The 22,939-nt window shown below is 44.1% G+C and overlaps 1 protein-coding gene across 2 annotated transcripts in view; it reads right to left on the bottom strand.

Moving 5' to 3' along the window:
• Positions 1-22,939, bottom strand: part of GALNT7 (polypeptide N-acetylgalactosaminyltransferase 7) — a 77,588-nt gene that overhangs the window by 13,989 nt on the left and 40,660 nt on the right. Inside the window, exons 3-6 of one of the 2 annotated variants that reach the window (XM_075421734.1) lie at positions 11,352-11,518; positions 5,178-5,308; positions 4,856-4,935; positions 2,838-3,020 (exon numbers count right to left, since the gene is read on the bottom strand). In XM_075421734.1, the coding sequence (XP_075277849.1) occupies positions 2,838-3,020; positions 4,856-4,935; positions 5,178-5,308; positions 11,352-11,518 (561 nt within the window). Of the gene's footprint in view, positions 1-2,485; positions 2,669-2,837; positions 3,021-4,855; positions 4,936-5,177; positions 5,309-11,351; positions 11,519-22,939 lie in introns of both variants that reach the window. The other variant, XM_075421732.1, reaches the window with a different exon arrangement.

The following is a 22,939-nucleotide window of genomic DNA, read 5'->3' as shown; positions in this document are numbered from 1 at the left end:
GATACCTTTCCATCTTCTCCCTCTGGCTCTTTTTCTACCACTGCCATATGAAACACTTTTAATTGTCCTCAGTGAAATTTTAAAGAGGGCCTGGATCAAGTTGTACAAGGTTTCCATTTTGGTTTAGGTTTTTGTTTTTAAATGGCTTTGTAAATCCCTCCACGTATGCCAGGGTTCAATTAGCAAGTTTTAATGTGCCAAAACGACGTCGTGGTTTGGATTAGAGCATTTTTGCAGAATGGCTCTAACCAAAATTCTCTGGTTGTTTGCTCACACCGAAACACAAAGTAGGATATGTTAAGCCATTTCCAGCACACATATCAAGCACCTTTCACCTGAGGATGAATAAATGTATAAAAATCCTAATGGATAAAAGCTGGACTCCTCACTCAGTTGGCAATTTGAAAAAAAGCAGGTAAGGAGAGAGCGAATTCTTTCTGACTTCAGATGTTCTGCAGCACTGAGAGGAGCCAAGAGTCCAGATCGCTCTGGTGAGCCCAGTAAAAGAACAAGTGACAGATTCCTTCACGACCAAAGTACTGAGAGATGGGTCATTTCTAGCATTATTCAGTCTTTTCATTCCATTAGGTTTTTAACTTAGCGGTGCCTTTTTTAGCAGCAAAGATTATATATTTCCCTTCCGCACATAAATGTCTGGAGGAGAACTGCTTAAGAAAAACTAACCCGTAGGGTTAGCATCTACCCCCTCGGCATAGCACGACCACAGACAGAGCTGCCGGGTCTGCCAGCTGCGTCAAGTACCATGGTTATGAGCTCTCCAGCCCACCTGGTCAGGCACCAAGTTACTCCCAAACGTCCCCTTGTACTCCTCTGCCCTTCGCAGGGGCCGAAGGGCGGGCAGCCGGGGAGCGCGGGATGCTGGAGGGTCAGTCCTGGCCTCCAGCGTGCTGCCGAGTGCGTTAAAGAACACAGCAAACGGCGCGCAAGCTCAGTGGTTTATTTTACAAGATACGAAGAGGTGAGCATAATACTTCTGCAAGAAGGATTCATTCAGTCCTGAGGCAATTCTCACATTACAAAAAGTTTGTTTCTGCACTTTAAGGTGTTCAGCTGGGTATTTGGTTTTCTTTTGGTTTGTTTTCTTTTTGAACTAGGCAATCCTGGCTACGGTTTCAGTAGACTTTTATTTGGTCTTATTTGCCGCGGTACTGCTGCAACAAAATGCATGCAGCCTGGAAATAAACAGATGCAGGGAATGTCTCTTTTTAGGAGCAGCACTGTAACTCTGAAAGTATTATTAAAAATAATCTTTTAAACCATTCCGAGAACATGTGTTCTGTGTTTCTGGGAACAGTTTAAAGGATTTTAATACCTGTTTGGATGGTAAACACAGAACACAACAGCGATGTCTGAAATAGGTTATCCTCCTCTAAGTGAATATTAAAGTTCCAATGTGGACAGCCTTGTCAGAAAATAGTATTATTTATACTGCATACAAAACAGATCAAAGCTTTGTAACTTCCTTGCATGTGTTGCCATTTTAACAGAGAACAAAATCATGGGTGAGGATAGGGAACTACCAGCATCAGTTCTTACAATGTTTAAATCATATATACAAGCAAGAGAAGATATTAGATTCTCACGATGTGAGGATAGCTTTCAAATGGAGTAACACGATTAACTAAGTGTGAAGGGGAAAATAATAAAAACCAGCAGAACCACAGTCTCCCAGTCTTGAAAAGCCATCCAGAAACCCTAGTTTCTAAGCCAGGGTTTCTAGCCAGTTTCTGTTTGCTGGGAAGAAAATACACCGCCCGACACAAAAGAAAAAGGTGGGAGTTCTGTGAAAGTTATTGGAGTTTTCCCAGAAAATAAGGTGGCGGTTTTTCCCCCCCCTGTCTTTTTGTTTTAATTTTTGTAACGTTATGTGTATTAAATTAAAATCCCGACACATACTGACACTTCAGAAAATATCTAGCCAAGATTCTTAAATAGTATGCTGCTTTGTCAGATGTGATCTATTATGAAGCAAGTGTAAGAAATAAGACAAAAGGGATTTTTTTGATGCACATGCATAATCCATGAGCTGTATGCATGCATCAAGCCGTGACAGCAGGCTACAGATTGTACACATTACCGGCTATTATAAATACTCACAGCATGCTTGTTATTTCAAATCAAATAGTTAAATAAGCACTGTTGTTTCCAACACTACTTTTAAAAAAAGTATCATAGCTACACAAAGTTTTCCCTGGAAACAAAGCCATACAGTGCTTTACTTGGCCTAAGACACCCCTGTCATTCTAATGTGCACCCTATTAACCACACAAGAGCAGGAATGGAGAGGCAGCACAAGGCAGCAAAGGTATTTTGAGCACATCATCAGTTGTGGCAAACAGGTCTAATTAAAGAAAGAGCTGGTGTGGTTAGAAATAGGAAGCAGATTTTCAGGCTAGAATTACATGCAAGTTTTAGCGGATCAATATCGAGAAAAAAAGAAACGGGTAAGTGATTTAGTGATTACCGATACGGTTCGGTTTTTGTCTTTCTGCTTTCCTTCTCTCGCTTGGTCAAGGGAACCCTCTTCCATAGCATACTCCAATCCCACGCTCCTCTAGCAAACCCATCTTCGTCACCACCCCCTTGGGGCACAATCTTATAAGTGTTGCCGTCTATGACATCTATAAGTGGCACAGTGCATGTGGTTCTGCAGGGCGGCGGGCGGTGGCAGGGAGGATGCGGTTATGGGCAAGGACCCGCGTGGCACACGTGCACCGACCGTAGTTCGTGGGAAAAGAGGCGGGAGGGGGGGAAAAAACAAAAGGGTTTAGACAAGTATCCGTTACGATTCACAGTACGTAAACAGCTCTCTTTACCGATAAGGCTCAGTTTTATGTTTTCGTTTGGACTTTTCCTTGTGGCTTAACGGAATTCGTTTCCACAGCAAACTCCAGTCCCAGGCCCCTCTGGCAAAACCATCTTCATCCCCACCTTGTTGTGGCTCAATGGAATAATCATTCCCATCTATGTAATCTATTAGAGGTACAGTACATGTAGTTCTGAAACATTTGTAGAAGGGAAAGAAAGAGCAAAATACAATTTCAGAAATCTGTCTAATCTGAAATTCACACCATTAATTATTAAGCTTATAGAGCAGTTTATATGAAAAGTCACTTGTAAACATATTCTTAAAAAATAAAGCCTCATTAGAAGAAAAAAAGAGATAGTCCTTTCTTTATGTTGTCTTAAGAGGCTCTGAAAGCAGAAAAGTTGGGTCTGAAATGCTAATATATCAATTTGTTTATCAGCACTTTTTCCTTTATGTGTACTTCTCGACATCGGCCTTCTAATAAAGCACTGCTGGAGAAAACAACGGAGCCTTTGGAGGGCTAGGGCTCTCACAGCATCATTATTTCCCACAATTTCTATTCATATCAGATCTTAGCTGTCAACAAGTATGATAAGCTCTTTGCTTTTACTAGTGTAAACATGGATTTTCACTATTCTGCCCATTCAACTGCACCGCAAATCCAACCTCTCAGGATAAAATAACTACTGGTGCTCTCCTAGCAGCAGTCCTCCGTAGAATGTTTCCTGTTTGATTTGCAATATGTTCCTCGTTGTGATCTATCACATACAACATTCACCAAGGAGAAGACGTTATCTTGTTATTCTCCCAAAATTTTCCAAATGAGTTTCCTGTTCACCAAATCTGAGGCATTTCCATTTTTTTAAGTGAAATCCTATGAGACAGAAAAATATGAGGAAGGAAAACAAATGCTAACACTGTGCTCTTCCCTGAGGCAGAAGCGGCAGCACGCTGCGCCCAGGGGACCAGGGCTTGGAAGAGGGCAACCCCTGGTCCTCCTGGACCCCCCTGCTTCTGCCGGCCGTGCTGGAGAATGCTTCTAAGGTTGCCTGCTTGCACCAGCCATCCTCGTGTGAAAGAGAAACACACGCTCGATGGCAGCACACGAGCATTTCCATCTTCTCTCCAGTTTACATCTGGGCCATATCCTGGCCTAATTAGTGTCTTGAAGCTGAGTAACAGCCTTTAAACCACACAAAACCCACGTCTTCAAGACAGTTCTGGGAGCACGACAGGTTAACAAATAGTTTTCAGGATTAGGCAGTTATCTTCTGGGATTAAAGAGTTTAAACAAGCACAGGGTTTCCTAAACACACGTGCTCCCTGACCACACAAGCCAAGAGCACGGCAGCACACACCACCAGCAGCATTTCCACAGCTGGAAGCAACGAAGCCCCCAGGGCTCCTCTCCTCTGCCACCCCTCGCAGCTCCCACGTTTCCACCGCCCGCTGGCGCCCGGGCCCATGGCAGAGACAGGCTCGAGCCCTGGCCTCGCTTCGCTGCAGACAACGCTGCAAAACGCCTCAGAGGAAACAAACAAGACATGTTGCAGGACCAAAGATGAGAAAATTATAAAACTCTTGAGATCACGGGGCCTTTAAATCCCCATTAAATCAAAACACTCACTGCTACTTTTCCTCTATCAAAAATCATGTTTTTGTTTAGTTATTTTTGTTTCATCAGGCTCCTTGTTCAGCCAGAACATTTTTATAACAGTCCCTCAGATCACTACAAAAGACAAGAGTTGTCTTGTATTTAATCTATACTAAGAGCAAAATATTCAGTATGCCTATTAAAGTAACCGATCTGGAGATTTATTTGCCTGACTATTTTCCTTCCTCCCTACACAGCTTTTATGCTGGGAGATAATAAAATCATTATACAGCATGTATCGATACAGTTTGATATAGATACATATTGATACAGATATAAAACATATTGACTACGGTTTGAAAAGGGAAGATTGTTACTGTGACTTTTTCTTCCTAAAAGGCCAGACGCTGGAAATAACGGGAGAACATTACCTGTCCTTAGATATAGGAGCTATAAGTGGCGCATACCAATTAATTCCCACCTCACAATGGGCATCAAGGTAAACCAAAACCTTCAAAAGAAAACAAAAAAGTCATTTATATTTCTGTATACGAGATCATGATGATTTCATTAAGCTTATTTACATTGAAACACTTTCATATTATAAAGAATCAATGAAGCTTAAATAAGTAAAATTGATCTATTTCAAAAACAGTATCAATAATACAATACTAAGTTTCTACACATCTATTTGAACATGGAACCACCACCCAAAATAAAAAAAGACAGACTTGTGTGTGAACCGGCTCCTACCTGTCCAAGTTTAGCCTTCTGGGCTCCAATGCTCCTAGCCTGGATTAAACCTTCTCTCCTCTCATTTCGAAACACCTTTACAAGGCCGTTCCACTGCTTAATATACTCATCCAGCCTCTCTTTTAAGTGCGCTATCAAATAACAACAACAACAAAAAAATTTGGTGAGGTTTAATAATAAACCGTGTAATAATAAACAGTGCTTTTAATACAACCCAAATCCAATTTTACTTAATGTCTACAGACATTGAAGAGACTCTAACTCAACAGTTCGTACTCCTGCTCACAAACACTAAACCTGAAGAGATGAAGCCTTGGAGCTCCCCGACTTCACAGCACAGGTTTGCCTCTGGCATACCTGAAGAACAAGCAGCTGAAGAGGCTGGCCACGCCACAAGGGAGCCAGGTGGACAACTCCCAGTCACTTCACCAGATCACACAGTGGCTTTCAGGTCTTCGCTTGTATTTCAAGCAGGCGGAGAAGCTTCTACACTTCAGCATGCGGTCTTTCCTCGTCAGATAATGTCCCATGTACAGCTGAAGGCACCACTTTCCAGTTCAACATTTCTCTTCACTCACGTTCTGCCTCACCACATTTTCTGACAGTCTATTAAATCTGGCAACCCGAGACAGAAACCCAGCATACTCAAATTACTGCCCTCCCTCATCTAGACCTCTTCCCTCTTGGGGCTGGGGTGGTCATACACTAATCTTCTAATGAAATGAATAATAAGATTAATCGGAGGGACAGACCTGCAGTGCATGAGCTGCGGCTCATCATACTGATGAGACAGGAAACCTTTGGCTGAAGGGACTCGGCCAGTAAAGGGACGAGTAACCACGTGTAAATCAAGATGGGCTACGCTTAAATGGTTACAGACTTGTCTTTGCACACTGGTCTTTGCCAAACTAATCTGGAAAGCACATTCCTACCACATAGTTCAAAAAAAGGATTCTAGTGTTGCATAATATTTTTGCACAGATGATTCTGTTGAGAAAACTCACAAAGGCAGAAGGGCTGGCAGGCAGGCGCTTGCTGTTTGAGGCTACGCCGATTTAACTACGGGTGCTCATTTCAAATCTATTTTTGTACTGAAAGGCTCGAAAGAATTGCCTACAGCTTCAGTTTCTCTCAGTTGGGAACCAAAACAAGCCGCCTAAGCTACAGCCGAGGCATCCATGCCCTGGTTTGCAGCAGCTCCAAGGACTGCCCGATGCCATGCCGGCGCGGATCTGACAGGAGAGGGGACGTGCTCAGCCGGAGGGAGAAGGATGGGAGGAGGATTCAGCAGCAACAAGCTGTCAGGTTGCTTCAGCAGCAACATGTTCCACACCCTGAGTGAAAATGATTGAAGTCTGGAGCTTACTGCAACCTACGTTTCATTATGTGTTATATTCTTGCCAACGGTCTTTAAAAAAATCTAGTTTAAACAAAAGCTACATATAAATAACTGAAATGGAAATGGTGGTTTTTGGAAGCAAAGATTCCAAGCTTGAAAATTCAGCAATTCTACCAAAGAACAATCTTCTGAAACCACTATCTTTTAATACTCTTAGTATCCCTCCTCTTCACCTTCATAAAAGAGTAAGTTTTCTCAAGTAAAAGTTTTAGGTATCCTCTCCTCCTTTCCCACACACATGTACAATTTCTTTTGCAAGTCCTTGTGCATTAGGAAAACTTCAAGGATACATAAATATCAAACTACAGAAAGAACAATTTTATCACATATGCTGTATAGAATAACATGCCATGTAATATATATAGAATGTATGATACGATACGATAGCTGTGATGTAAATTTTTATAGGATAAAATAAACAGAGTTATGAGGTCATACTGAAGTGGTACTGAGAGAATCTTTATACCACACCACTATTTATTCTGCAAATCCCAAGTACATTTTGCAGAAGGACTGTCACGAATGTTTTAAAGATTTAAAACCTGAAGTTCTTTCCAGCTCTCCTGCCTATGAAGCCAAATGTTTTAGTTATCAAATGTTCAACTACGTAAGGCTCACAGGGAGCTGTAAAAACCTGTCATATTGATTGTGTAAAGCTTTTCTACAGTACAAGTCTCAGGACTTTGCAGTCCATTATCTGAAATGGTGCCAGGGTTAGCAGCAAGTGCTATTTCCCACAGGAAAATTGAATTTTCCCTCCTCCCCCCACTACAAAGCCTGCATGACAGTAGTGTATAAAATCCTGATACTTTTACAGTCAGAAATACTGTTTGGCCAGCGTTAAATTTTGTTCACCTAGAACGTGTATTTATGATATCTGTCAACAGCCTTACAGCATTCTGGTTTTTGTTTAAAAATGTATATTTTACCTTTCAAAATATTACAACCACCACTCTGGTCTTCCCTTGTTTGGGTTCTTCTCTCATGTCTCGGGGCATGATTAAAGCAGGAATCCATGTTTTTTAAAAACATGTCCTTTCTCCAAAAGACCTCAGGCATTGCAGATTACAAAGAGGGGGAGGAGGAGGAAAGCATTTTTTTTTCCCTCGACTCCAGGATGTCAGTTTGAGAACTAGAAAAATGATACCAGAAGTCCTCCCTAAAGCAGCTGCCTCCGAGTCGCCTGTTCTGCAACACTACTAACACGGGGCTCTCCGCTCTAACACGAACACTGATTAATCCTTCAGTTTCCACACTGCAAGCACCATTAAACAATTTAATAAAAATGCTGTTACCTGTCTATGTTCATTACTTCCCCTTTGGTTATCTTATGGGTTGCAGCATCAGTGAGAAATATAGATAGTGATGAAGAAAAAATAAGTGAATGCAAAAGGGAGACAAAACCTTTAAACGCTAGTAGGAACACTGGTATTTACCTGGCAGTCCCTCGGTACAGGTGCACGGGCCACAGAAGCAAGCTGCACCAGCTGAGACACTGACTGACCTCTAAGCTTCGGCAAGAAAGCAAGCTGATACCTAAACAGTAGTCACTGAAGACCTATATACACAGCTGTAATTGTAGGGAGCGTCAGAAAATCCAGTGTTATGAATTCTCAGTGCCCTTCCAGAACAGGCGTCTCCTCCACACTGCTAGCACTCACAGCGAAATAAACTGCTTCTATCAAGAAAGACAAGAAAAACTGGGGAAAAACAGCCCCAGGCACAGCAGCATGGCCGCACTGGCACTGGGGTAGAAGCTGCTGCAACACAGCTCGGGCTCTAACATGCATTAATACAGAGGTCTCCGCCGAAAAGAACAGAAATAGCATCATTCAATTAGCTTGGCGTCATCGTCTTGTTACTGTTCCCTTTGTGCTTTGACAAAGGAAACAATGCCCGAGCAGAATTCGGCACGTCGCTCCGCGCAGCTCTCCACAGCCAAACCCCGCTGTGTTTGCAGAAGAGATTAGGGAAGGAAGGGAGAGTGTCGTTCAGTGAAAAGACTGCTCCCAGCTGACGTTATAGAGAGAATTCTAATGAAAAGAACATTTTCGAAGCATTGCAACTGTTCCTCCCTGTCAGGCATAACACACATAATCTTCTATGCAGCTGTAACTCCCCTCTGATGAAAGAGGATTTCTCATAAAGAAGGACAGACAGGGCTCTTTATGAGCCAGCATTTGGAAGTGTTTGCAACTGCTATGCTCCATTTTAATTTCGTATCGCTGGAGAAGGTGGCAGCTAAGAAATAAGGACAGCCACACTGCGTGTGAGCAAACATCTACCCGGTCCAGCATCTGTGTCCCTCAACATTAGTCTCAAAGAGCTGGGTGGAAAGGCAGGTATGAAACATGCAGTCTGAAAGCAGGTGCGGAAGAAGAAAATCCTGTATCTGTGCTGTGAGCACTGCTTTTATTCTGGCTGAAAAAGCATAAAGCCACCAGCAGCTCTGCTGTGATTAAGAGTGTTTGCGTTTTGCAGCTCTCCTAACAACTGGAGATCTCTTCAGGTGGCTTGGCATGCTCCGCAGCCCGTACTACTTCATGCTTCTCTCTGGGGAGAAAGAAGTGGAGCAAGATTCTACTCTCTCGGCCATTTTTCATCTAGAATACAATCTGAATTATTGAAATTCAGTTAATTATGTTTACCAAGTAATAGCCTAAAGCAGTTTGAAGAATTATTGCCGTGAAACAGTACAGTTGCAGCGAGGTGTTCAGAGCCATTCCAGTCCGTGCTTGTTTTCCAGTCACTCATACATGAGAAAACTGCACTTTGAGCTTGCTTTACTGAATTTTCTGATTGAAGAAAGTTATTTCTTGAATGGAAAACGAAGTGTGGGAAATATAGAGACAAGGGTCTGCTGGATGTTAGGTCCAGACTAGCTGTACCTGACAACCATTCATACATGAGCAGAGAGCGTTAAGTGAAGTTCTGCATTTCAAAACAAATGTCTTGACAAATGCTGCCTTTCTTTAACAATCGTCATATATTGGAAAACTGTAGTATGAGTTGTTATGCCAGACAAATTCATTCCACAGATTACATGTACATAGCACAGAGTCAGCTACAACTCATGTGAAACCCAAGTACTGAGTCCAGCCACCACTAAAAAAACCTGGTAGTTTTCTAGAGACCATCAGTGTCATCATTATTTTATACAGCTAACTCAGTCCTTGAATAGCTGTGAAGGAAAGCTGTGATCCTATCTGAAAAGGAAAAACATAGCACATGTCTGCTGACTGAATTATTAAAATTATATCCCTTAGGAGAGAAGATATTTTTGTTTTATAGCATGTGTGCGTATATCTAAGCCAAATTCTCAAAAGCTGTAAAAGGATACAGGAGACTATAATGTAGTGTTCAGTAACTTTATTAGACTATGCCAGATGGACTTCACTTTACAATACAGGTAACTTTTCCTCTCCTGTAAAACGAAACAAAAAATGATACCTACCTACCTACAGGTATGATGTAAAAATTATAATAAAATAATTATTGTTAATAGTGATTTATACTCAAAAAAGGCAACCCTGGCTACACCATGAGTTTGGTTTTAAAATTTATAGCGGGTATACCTGCGGAAAACAACTGCTCCTGTGAGGCTGGAACTGGGAGAAGCCCAGATCCCTTGATAAAACGGAGCGTTTCAGAACAGAGTCATCTGCTTTCCATGCCACTGCCCAATTCAGCTATTACAAAAACAAAAAGGAGGGTAAAGGGAATGTACCCTATGCTGCTCACCAGTTCAGACATGCCCAGACTCCTAAAAGCCATCATCATTGTCATCTAGAAGGGACTGTCATCCCGCACATTCAAAGTTCTGTTTTTATCTCTGTGTCTACTCTATTTCTCTGGCAACTTCTATTCAAGAACTATGCTGCAACAAAATCTTGCAGAACGTGCAGCTTTGGTGCACTATTTTGAAATTTTGTTTAAAGTTTAAAACCAGGCAGACTTCCTCTGTATCAATCATCTTCTCTCCCTAGTATACCATTTTCAGTTTGTTTCTGTGTTCGGCCTTGATTTGCATTATTGCTGAAATACCACCATTAAAGGGAAAAAGTCAGTGTACGTTTATAAGAATCACAAGTACATACATCCTGACGCTAAACCAAGACCAGAACATGTATTACAAAGGATGCAGAAAATCTCTGGACTTCTGAAAATGTTGGTATGCAGGACTCCAAGAAAGGCAGACATTAACACACACTTAGATTCTTAAAAGCCCCTCCCCCCAATAAGAACCAATAACCACCTCAACATCACATTTAATTCAAAAAGGATATTGTGAAATTAAAAAGATAATGCAAATGAATTAGAATAGTTCAATAGCCTTAGATACATTTTTATTATAGTGAAAAAAAAAAGAAGAAAGGCATCTGGATTCCTATAAGGAATAAAGACATACTATTCCTAACAGGCTAAACTCAAAATCCTTCAGTACTCTTAAAACTACTTGCTTTCACAAGAGCTAAGAGAGGTACTGGCTATGCCTGCTTTCTGCTCTATACTACTCTACAACTGTGGAAGAGAGCCCACCACAAATCCTACACTTCAAACAGCTCGATACTCATAAAGGATTGCCACCTTTATGAAACCGGTTCATCAGAAAAGAGCTTTCTCCTCACTGAAAACTGAAAGGGCTGTGAAGAAGGAACTTTCTTTTCTTGCAGAGTCAACTCAATCCATGGCAGGTAATAAACCAAAAGAAGACTATTTTTAAAACAAATGAAGTTTCCTTTTCTACAAGTAGTGTGTTAATATTCCAAATATACCTTTGTTGCTAAAATCATCAATCAGCACAATTTCTGCCAAATATTTCCTTGGTGTTCTCTTAATGACACTGTGGACTGTCCTCATGAGCGTGGACCATCCTTCATTGTGGAAGACAATGACAACGCTGGAGGTGAGCAGGTTATCATCATAATGCCAGTATTTGCATCTGTAAAAAGATTTGATTTCATTAGTTTTTAACATTATGATTTACAGAACTGCTTAACAACACCTTTGTGCAAATGAAATCTGCACTGATGGCTATCCTTCAGACTAAAGAGAAATAGGGTGTAAAAAGTTATATAGCTTAAGTGCATCACAGAGGCAGGAGGCCCAACGAGCAGCTTGCTTCCAGACCACGAGCCTTTTTTCCTCCCAAAAGAGGTGGGATGATGCTGCTGAACAACAGCTGCTGCCTCAGCAGCTACCTGCTTCCTCCTGTGCAGGTGGATGGCACCGCACAGACCCCATCGAGAGATGTCCCCACCACCACCACCTCGCTGCTTGCACGGCCTGTAGAGAACAGGGGAAGAAAACCCCCAGACTGTGGCTCCCAAGACAGGGGGTCCTCTTCAAACCATCAGACACCATGATTTAGGACGGAGCGTGCATTCAGCTCACCTACTGCATAACACACAATAAGACCATGCTGGTTCTTTCTAAGCCTCTTTCAATCAGATTTACTCAGTAGAAGGACTGTCTATGAAGTGTTTCTGTTGGCTTTATACAGTCCACATGCAAAATCTGCATAATTAGCAAAGTTACAAACACTGTTGTGGCAAGGCAATCAAAAGTCATTAACTACTGCCCTTTCACAGTAAAACAGATTTAGTGTTTAGTAAGTAAACTTGCTAGAAGTACTGCAGTATGTGAAATGCTCACGTCAGCTGTTCTGCATAAAACTCTCTCCATTCGCAAAAACTGCCAGAAAAGCATAGCTGCTGATAGGAAAAATGTAATCCCATGGCAGACAAGACGTGATCTTTACTGTTTATTATTCATGATTAAACTTCCAGGTATAACAAACGTCACTAAAAAAAAAAGTTACCAAACTCATTCAGGGTTCCAGCTTGACATGCCATGAAAGGCACTTCTGTATCCACTCAAAATGTTTTGCATCTCAATTTCACTGGACTTCTGTCTGTTTTTCTGAGGTATTACAGGTGATTTAGAAACAAGCAATATGAGTAATTCACTCTGCACTTTCCAATATTTATTAATCACATTTATCAACAATGCATTTCATGTGCAGTTTTAGTGCCCATTTCCCTAACTGCATCCCTAAGCGAGACTCTTCACAGTCCCCCTAATTACAACCAGTCCAGGTCTTTCCTTACCCGGCAGTTTCCCTACCTGATCGCCAGCCCCTTGTCCAACCACAACAACACAATTCCTATCACTGAACCCAGAGACGTAGCACTTTGGATTCCAATGGGCAAAAGACTTCATTTTTTCATCTTCTAGCAAGAAGATGCTACTTCTACTAGAGAGAATCTGACGTTTCAAAGACAACTGTCTGCACACAGATCCCTCTCAAAAGCCTTCAGCCGGTTACAGATCACAATACTTCCATTTGTAGCACAAGCATTTAAGCGGTTGACAACTTAATTCAGCTGTTTGCAAAGATAAAATGGATATGCTACCTAGGTGCGTTAAATCGGCTGCGTAAAAGAAACATTCTCCATTGTGTGCTTCAAATAAATTAATAACAGAACTGGTTGCTTTACACACATATTCACCTGGATTAATTTTGGTGATAGAGTTATCACAGAATCACAGAATGGTAGGGGTTAGAAGGGACCTCTGTGGGTCATCTAGTCCAACCCTCCTGCCGAAGCAGGGTCACCTACAGCAGGCTGCACAGGACCTTGTCCAGGTGGCTCTTGAATATCTCCAGAGAAGGAGACTCCACAACCTCCCTGGGCAGCCTGTTCCAGGGCTCCGTCACCCTCAGAGGGAAGAAGTTCTTCCTCGTGTTCAGATGGAACTTCCTATGCTTCAGTTTGTGCCCGTTGCCCCTTGTCCTGTCGCTGGGCACCACTGAAAAGAGTCTGGCCCCATCCTCTTGACACCCACCCTTGAGATATTTATAAGCATTTATAAGGTCCTCTCTCAGCCTTCTCTTCTTCAGGCTAAACAAGCCCAGCTCCCTCAGCCTTTCCTCCTAGGAGAGATGCTCCAGTCCCCTCATCACTTTGTAGCCCTGTAGTTATGTTAAAATGGAGGAAAACGGGATGTTATACATTCAAAATCAGCAAGCCAGCTGAACGCCATTTGAGAGCTCTGTAAAAAAGTTAGTGGAAAATAGCAGTACCTATTGCCTTAGAGGAGAAGGCAGCACCTGATGCAGGTTGCACTGTGCCACTGACCTGCACCTTCAGAAGTGTGGCTAGGAAGATTTTTTGCCCTCCAGCTAAAGACAGCCAGCCATGACATTTCATACCTCCTTCAACAAAACAAACAAGGCAAACACTGCAGGGGGAAAAAAAGCCCCAAACCTTTTGCTTGCTTATTTTGCCCATTTCCTGTAGTGAAGGTGAGTCACTTTCAGGGACAAAATGGTGAAGAGCATAAGAATGAAAGACAATAAGTAACTTAACATAATTTAAAAAAAGCCAAACCTATTACAAAAGCCTGAATTGAACAACACATCTGCGAGCAATTTATAAGCACTTTTTGATCTGTATTTAATACATTTTTAAAACATAAAACCAGAGGTCTAGACAGGCTTTTTGCTACATATCCAACTTAATCTCCTCAAACCTGTCAGCACATTTTACTTTTTAAACCTGAAAAATCATGTGTTGCTAAACGTACCATTTGCAAGTCATAAAAAGCAGTACACTTATACCTCTAGTAAGATCACACTTCTAGTTTTTTCCAGAGGCTTTATTTCACTTATTGGACAGTCAACAGACTGAGTCATCAAGCCCATAAACTCCAACAGACTGCAGTAATTCCTACGCACAATCTTGTTTCTTGTCCTGCATTGAGAATTAAGAGGTTTGAAACATAGTAGTTGTTTTAGATATATGTGATGAATGCATATTTTCATCTCTGTGGTGATTTTTCCAAGAAATTAAAACCTTGCTCAATTATTTGAGCGACAAAAATCAGGAGCCTCCGCTCTCCTTTCCCTCTGCATCCATAGGGAAAAAGCAGGCAAGCCCTTCTTCAGCGGAGCAGCACTGACATCCAGTGGCTGGCAAACCAAATACCAGCTAACCATGACCGCATTTTTCTTGCGTTTGAAGCTGAATTTTACAGTACTAGTTTCCCTGTAAATTTTAGGCACCAGAAGAGGTAAACAAAAAGCCTGAATTTCCAGACTCCTGCTTCAGTTTTATAAGATAGGGTCAGGCAGATAGGGGCACCCAGGCAGAAGCTGCAAGCTACTTAAAACTGGCACGGGGCAGATTCAAAGTACAAAAGGGTCCGTGACAAAGAGGATTTAAAGACGTTTCAACCTCTAGCTTCATCCCCTGGGCGCTCTGTCCTGCCCACACACGGTACACGGTGCCCGGTCGGGTGCAGCCTGCAGGCTGACTATGCTGATGTGCTGTGAACTACACTAGCAAACACAAACTCACTTAAAAAACCAAAATATTTTGATTTCTTATTGGTATAGCTGGGACGACAACACACTGCAGTGGGTACGCAGGAACAAGAGCGCAGCGTCCTTAAGCCAGTCTTGTCTCTCGATGCTTCCCATCCCTCCTCCCGACCCCTGCAAAGAGCCCTTGTACGGGGCAAGCAGGAGCAGGCGTGCACAGGGCTGGCGGCAGCGCCGCAGGGACGAGCGGCCCCGTGTGCTCCTTCCTCAGGGGACTCATCGGTGGAAGGAAGCAACACCTCCAGATCAGTCCCTGTATAAAAACCTCCTGCTCCCCAATCAGCACTGGTATTGCTGAGGAAACACGTGGACTGACTCATCAGTGGAGCAAGAAGAAACCTTTCGAAGAACACAGCCGTGTTCTAACAGAGAACAGAGTGAGCAACGCTTCTTCTGACTACAAGCCCGCGTACTTCAGCAGTGAGTTAGTCCCACTCCCTCCCCAGCCCTGGGAGGGAGCGGCACTGCTGGGGACCGCGCCACACCAGTGTCCCCGTCCCTCGATCCCCAGGCTGTGCACCCACCAGAGCAGGAGAGCAGCCCGGCTGCGGGGGACCCCTCTGCACAAGCAGCTGGAGATGTGGGCTGGTGCGCTCCTCAGCTTGAGGAAACCTCTGCTCTAACAGCTTCGTACTCCATTCATCGGTTTGCTCTTGCTGACAGCCCCTGGCCCCACAAAGGTGATCATGGGTATGTACTCCGAGGACTGGATGACCCCACAGCCTCGCTGTTAGCAACCACCGCAGCTGCAGACGTAGGCTCCAAAACCACCTAGGGTAGAGGCTGCTTCTGCTGGAAGAGCAATCAAACCATCAAGCAAAAATGCAAGAAGTGAACAAGGAGAGCACCTCAGTGGCAATTTAAGGGTGAGCCCCAATCAGAGAGAGACTTCACAGGGCATTTTGAGTCCTTGAGCCAAAAGAAGTGCTTCTCATGTCATCCTGGATTCCTAACTTCCGTACCATACCAGTGCCCTTCAGCTCCAGAAAAAAGTAAGAGTTCCTATGGTCACGGTCACAACCAACTCCCTATCCTGACACTAGTCTTCCTCAGGTCAACTATCTCGCTAACAGAGGTTCTGGAAGAGAAGTGAACAGACAACCCAAGAAGGTCAGTTTGAGTAATTTCTCCCCCCATCCCCCTTCAGCAGACAGCAGCAAACCCTCTGTTATGCACTACCCGACAGCTTAAACCTCCACTGAAACAGCATTTCCTCTTTTTACAACAGCTACACGCTTTGGCTATTTCCATTCCTACAGTGGCTGTCAAGGCTATGTGACAAAATTTGTTACCAGTGTCCCTGGAAGCACGAGGTCCATCTCCTCTCATACCTCTGGAAGTGCCATGGTCCATATTCAGGGCAAGGTTTGTACAGCGACCCAATAAAACACGGACAGGATTTACCTAATGTAACAAACAAAAGGCTAGAAAGAAGCCTGGGGAGGTGGGTTCAGCTCCACGGAAATACTTTATTTCTACCGCACTTTGATCATCAGATATTAAACCTTGAAGCTCCTGCGCACGCTCAGCTGGACTGAATTATAACTTATATCATGCAAGTTTGTTTAAACGCTCTACCACAGTAAGTTCTGCTTAACAGGAACAAGACAGAGCATAAGAAGTTCCTTTAATTTTTCAGCTCACATTCAGATTACAACTCGTTTGACAGAAGGCTTCGTCCCTTTGCCCCCCAAAATTTCTATGCTGCAAGACGGCACCTGGAGGGTTACACCAGCAGCTGCAGGAAATCTCTCAGACTTCTCTCTGCCCCCTCTGCTGAAGTCAAGGTTTAAGGCAGAATGTAACTACGCTCCAGGCGCTGCGCTATACATTTTTGTTCAGTAAGAGGTCCTGTTCCGAGCTCGGTCTTTCATTTCAGAGGCACACACACGTAAGTAAATCCAGCTACAGACAACACACCCGGTGCCTCCGTCACCCTCCTTGTGCTCTTCGGGTGAACCATTTCTCTGTTGAAACAGAACATTTGAGACGCTACCAGCCAGCACTAAAGAGACACAGGAGCCATCTTCACTGCAGTTTTCACTACCGGGACCTGAAACGTTAACAGAAAACACTTGGTTTTGCTTTAAGGCCAATGCCTGGAATTCAAATCTTTCCTGACCGAAAGGAGATGCTCCGACAATAGATGGCTAATTACATTTTAAACGCCTTTTTTTTTCCCTCCAGGAGTCTTGCCAGCAGTAAGGCGGCTGATAACCTGCAGCAGAAAGCCAGCCTTCCTGATTTAGTGTGACCACTATAATTCACCTGATTCTCAACCCCAGCTCTCACCGAGGCGCAAAACGATTTATGTGCACGCTGTAAAATTAGTTTTCTTGGTTACAGAACAGTTCCAGTGTACTGTGCGGCACTTGAATAAAAGATTTTCCCAAGGTACCATGTGAAATGAAACCAAGTCCCTAATGCTCCATTTCCAATGACACAGACACCAACGGTAATTACTGAAATCTTTTTTCATATAACAGTTTCAAATATGTAATTTGCACAGTGCTATAATTAAGGAACTAATCACATTCCTGAAGAAAGCAGGCCTCACTCCAGAGCTTTTCTATTCAATCTCCTTAGCTACAAGAAGATTGACTAGACAACTAACTACTTACTGTAAGAGAACGTATCAGATTCATGTTATTTGCCCAGAGTAAAAAGACCATCCATTTCTAATGAGTAGCCAAGATTCATCTGCCTTATTTCATACCCTGAGTAACTGGTTACAACTAAAGATTTTGGTATTTTTTCGACTCAAGTCCAGCACCAAATAATTTTTATAATTTGGTATTTTTAATACCACTTGGACCAACCAAAGGGTCCAAGCTGTCACCATTAATCTGTGATAGGAAAAACATCTTTACTAACAGCTCTGCTTTACCAACACACAGCTCTGCACGTGTGTATTCTTTAGCAAAGTCAGAAGTCTATTTTTGGCAAGAATTCCCTCCTCTGCTGGTACTAAAAATAACAAAAAAATACAACAAACACCCTTCAAAACTACATGTACGATATTTAAAAACAAGCCAATTCTCATTCCTTTTTGATTTGACGTGAGCTGCAAAAACAGTTGTCCAAAAATACATTTCTGTACACAAGCAGCATTGCACGCAAGCAAGGAAGAGTTACTTTTCCAGGTTTTTCAACAAAAGCTGATTGCCAGTTGTTCTGTTTGAAGTAAAAAGGTGACCTATGGCAACAGACCCAATTGTTGAAGTACGAATTTGTACGGCCTGGGGGCATGCCCTGTAACAACAAGAACGTCATTAAAAAGGAAAAGTCAAACTGGATAATCCACGGAAGGAAAAAACACTTAAAAATATTTATTTTGCCACGATCAGACTGACAGATGTGTGGGGGTGATGCAGCTGAAACTCTGGCTCACGCTGGTGAGCAGACAGCAGTTATTTACTCTCCTATCGAAAAAAAATACCTCCAGTAAGAGATTAATTTGTCTCATGCCATAAACATCCACAGAGTCATGATGCCTCCTCTCTCAGTCGAACTACTCAGGATAAAATTCCTGCAACATTTGTCAAAAGAAGCTGTCAAAAAAAACCCCTAGCTTAAATAGAGTCCCAAGACTAAAACGCTCTGGGTCAGTAAGAATAATCTGTAAGCAAGTCTTCCATGGGTTGGGTAACAACCGCGTTTCGAGCCTGAGCACAGTGTGCTGAGCACTGCTCCTTCCTCACAGCACCACAGTTAATTACCCTGGCACGAAATCTGATCAACAGTACGAACATCGCTGGCTTAAGGGCTCTACCGCAATGTAATTAGTTAACAGGACAGATAGGGAGTTTCATGGAGCATGACTTACCCGTGTACTTTAAAAGAATGCTTCTTGACTTTAATTTCAACCCAAAGTGCAGTAAGCAGGATCTAAGCCCAGCAAAACATACTAGTGGAAATGGCAGACGTGGATTGGAGTGTTCTACTGTGAAAGTGAACTTCATAACGGAAAACTTGCATTGCTTCTTCGTGTGTTTGAGAGAAAAGAAACTACAAAGAGACCACTGCAACTAATGCGTTGTAGATGCACATATTTTTAGAAATACTGAATGCAGATTCTTCGGAACAAGTCGCATTGCTTTGGTCCTGTGTAACCAGGTGCAGCTCTTGAAATGAGCCATACCTCAGACAGCCTCTTCTCAGCTCCACACTCATAGTCGTCAGGGGTTTTGTCCATCGGGCAGCTTTTTCTCCCTTTTTGACTCTTTCATAGAGAAACCATTATTTAAATGTTTCTCAACATCTGCCACAAGAAGTTCATGATTTCAGGTGTTACAACTTTGCCAAGAAGGGCCCAGGAATGACTTCTTTGAGGACAATCTCCCCAAAAGACATGAACAGCCCGCTCCCACATGTGGTAAGCCAAACCAGCAGGGCAGAAAGCTCACGTGGCTGCCCCAGGAACTCCTGATGGTAGGAGTTCAAACAGGAAGAGCAGGGAAGGTGGATGCACAGAGTGGCTACCTAGGAGGAGTAGAGAAATACTGCCTGAGCACATGCAGAGAGAATCAAAGGCAAAGCTCCCATGGAGTTGAAATCCATGAGAGAGGAAGAGCAACAAGAAGGGCTTACGGGCAAAAGGATGAATAAAGAAAACGTAGCTTTACTGCTGAATGAGATGCAACTTGGTGTCAAAGGACACAGAGAAGACTGAGAAACTCAACACGATTTCCCTCGGTCTCTACTGGCAAGGTTTGCTGTCACATCTCCCAAGTCCCTGCATCCACTGGCAAAGGCTGCAAAGTGAAGGAATATCCACCATGGAGGAAGGGTGGGTCAGGGACCACTTCCCCAGACATACCACAGCAAATGGGATCAACACAGGCCACCTGACCAGGAGAAGAAAGTTGATGAGGCCTTCTACAAGCAGCTGAAAGTAGCCTCGGAGTCACAGGCCCTGGTTCTCATGGGGGACTTCAACCACCCTGACATCAGCTGGGAAGACCACACAGCTAGGCAGGCGCGATCCAGAGGTTCCTGCAGAGCATAGATGATAACTTTCTGATGCAAGTGGTGGAGGAACCAACAAGGAAAGGCACTCTGCTGGACCTTGTACTAACAAACAAGGAGAGACTTGTTGAGGATGTGAAGGTTGGAAGTAGACTCGGCTGCAGCGACCATGAAACGGTGGAGTTCAGGATCCTGCGTGGAAGAAGCAGGGCGATAAGTAGGATCAAAACCCTGGACTTCAGGAGAGCTAACTTTGGCCTCTTCAAGGAGCTACTTGGAGGAATCCTGTGGGCTGGGGCTCTCGAAGGCAGGGGGGTCCAAGAGTGCTGGTCGCTGTTTAAACATCATTTTCTCCATGCTCATGAGCGGAGCATCCCCCTGAGAAAGAAATCTAGAAAAGGAGGCAGGAGACCCGCATGGATGAGCAAGGAGCTTGTAGTGGAGCTCAGGTGGAAGAGAAAGGTCCATGGAATGTGGAAAGAGGGGCAGGCCACTTGGGAAGAATACAGGAATGTGGTCAGAGCATGCAAGGATGCGACGAGGAAGGCCAAAGCCCACCTGGAATTGAAGCTGGCAAGGGATGTCAAAAACAACAAGAAGGGCTTCTTCAACTACATCAGCAGCAAAAGGAAGGCTAGGGACAATGTGGGGCCACTGCTGAATGAGGCGGGTGTCCTGGTGACGGAGGATGCAGAGAAGGCAGAGCTACTGAATGCCTTCTTTGCTTCAGTCTTCAGTGCCAAGGCAGGCCCTCAGGAATCCCAGGCCCCGGAGGTAAGAGATGAAGCCTGCAGAAAGGATGACCTTCCCTTGGTCTAGGAGGACTGTGTGAGGGATCGCTTAAGCGATGTGGACGTCCACAAATCCATGGGCCCCGATGGAATGCACCCACGAGTGCTGAGGGAGCTGGCGGATGTCATTGCTGAGCCACTCTCCATCATCTTTGAGAAGTCCTGGAGGATAGGAGAGGTGTCCGAGGACTGGAGAAAGGCCAGTGTCACTCCAATCTTCAAAAAGGGCAAGAAGGAGGACCCAGGGAACTACAGGCCGGTCAGCCTCACCTCCATCCCGTGAAAGGTGATGGAACAACTCATTCTAGAGGTCATCATCAAGCAAGTGGAGTAAAAGAGGGTTATCAGGACTAATCAGCATGGATTCACCAAGGGGAAATCATGCTTGACCAATCTGATAGCTTTCTACGATGGTGTGACTGGCTGGGTAGATGAGGGGAGAGCCGTGGACGTTGTCTACCTCGACTTCAGCAAGGCTTTCGACACAGTCTCCCATAATATCCTCCTAGGGAAGCTCAGGAAGTGTGGGCTGGATGAGTGGTCAGTGAGGTGGATTGAGAACTGGCTGAATGGCAGAACTCAGAGGGTTGTCATCAGCAGCGCTGAGTCTAGTTGGAGGCCTGTAACTAGTGGTGTCCCCCAGGGGTCAGTACTGGGCCCAGTCTTGTTTAACTTCTTCATCAGTGACCTGGATGAAGAGTTAGAATGTACCCTCAGCAAGTTTTCTGATGACACCAAACTGGGAGGAGTGGTGGATACACTAGCAGGCTGTGCTGCCATTCAGCGAGACCTGGACAGGCTGTAGAGTCGGGCAGAGAGGAACCTGAGGAAGTTCAACAAGGGCAAGTGCAAGGTCCTGCTTCTGGGAAGGAACAATCCCATGCACCAGTACAGGCTTGGGGCGGACCTGCTGGGAAGCAGCTCTGCAGAGAGGGACCTGGGTGTCCTGGTGGATGACAGGTTGACCATGAGCCAGCAGTGTGCCCTGGCTGCCAAAAAGGCCAATAGGACCCTGGGGTGCATCAAGTGGAGCCAGCAGGTCAAGGGAGGTTCTCCTTCCCCTCTACTCTGCCCTAGTGAGGCCCTATCTGGAGTACTGTGTCCAGTTCTGGTCTCCTCACTTCAAGAAAGATGAGGAGCTACTGGAGAGAGTCCAGCGGAGGGCTACAAGGATGGTGAGGGGACTGGAGCATCTCTCCTATGAGTAAAGGCTGAGGGAGCTGGGCTTGTTCAGCCTGAAGAAGAGAAGGCTGAGAGGGGACCTTATAAATGCCCATAAATATCTTAATGGTGGGTGTCAGGAGGATGGGGCCAAACTCTTTTCAGTGGTGCCCAGTGACAGGACAAGGGGCAACGGGCACAAACTGAAGCATAGGAAGTTCCATCTGAACACGAGGAAGAATTTCTTCCCTCTGAGGGTGATGGAGCACTGGAACAGGCTGCCCAGGGAGGTTGTGGATTCTCCTTCTCTGGAGATATTCAAGACCCGCCTGGACAAGGTCCTGTGCAGCCTGCTGTAGGTGACCCTTCTTTGGCAGAAGGGTTGGACTAGATAACCCACAGAGGTCATCCAACCCCTAACATTCTGTGATTTGTGTAACACAGCACAAGTCCACAGGACTGGATAGACTGCATCACAGGATGCTGAGGGAACTTGTGATGTAATTGTGAGGTCACACTCTACCATTTTTTAAAGGTCCTGTTACTTGATGGTGGTTCCTGGGGACTGGCAAAGGCAAATGCTATGCCCACCCTCAAGAAGGAGGATCCAGAGAACCAGGGCCAGCCAACCTAACCTCAGTTCATGGAAAGATGACAGAGTATATGCTGCTGGAAGCCATTTCCAAGTACACGAAGGAGAAGGTGATTTGGAGCAGCCAATGTAGTTTTACCAAAGGCACATCCATCATCGTGACCGTGAAAAAGCTTCCAACTCCAAATACCTTCTCCCCCAGCAAACCAGCTATTAACAATGGGCACTGGGAATAAAAAGCATAAGGCTACATCCTGCAAGGATCCATTTAGGACAATGACCTAAAAAAGCAAAATGCAGTTTGACTCTTCCTCCTCAGAAAGAGGACAAAGCACAACAACAACATTTAACACTGGGATTTGTACTAACATTTTTTTTTTAAGCATACTGAGATTATTACACCATGCCTTCTGCTTAGATAGTCATGCAGCAAAACTAGTGTCTTCCATGAGAATGTAATAAAGA

Source organism: Opisthocomus hoazin, chromosome 5 (assembly GCF_030867145.1).
Source record: "Opisthocomus hoazin isolate bOpiHoa1 chromosome 5, bOpiHoa1.hap1, whole genome shotgun sequence".
Lineage (NCBI taxonomy): Eukaryota > Metazoa > Chordata > Aves > Opisthocomiformes > Opisthocomidae > Opisthocomus > Opisthocomus hoazin.
This window is presented reverse-complemented; position numbering and strand designations above follow the sequence as displayed.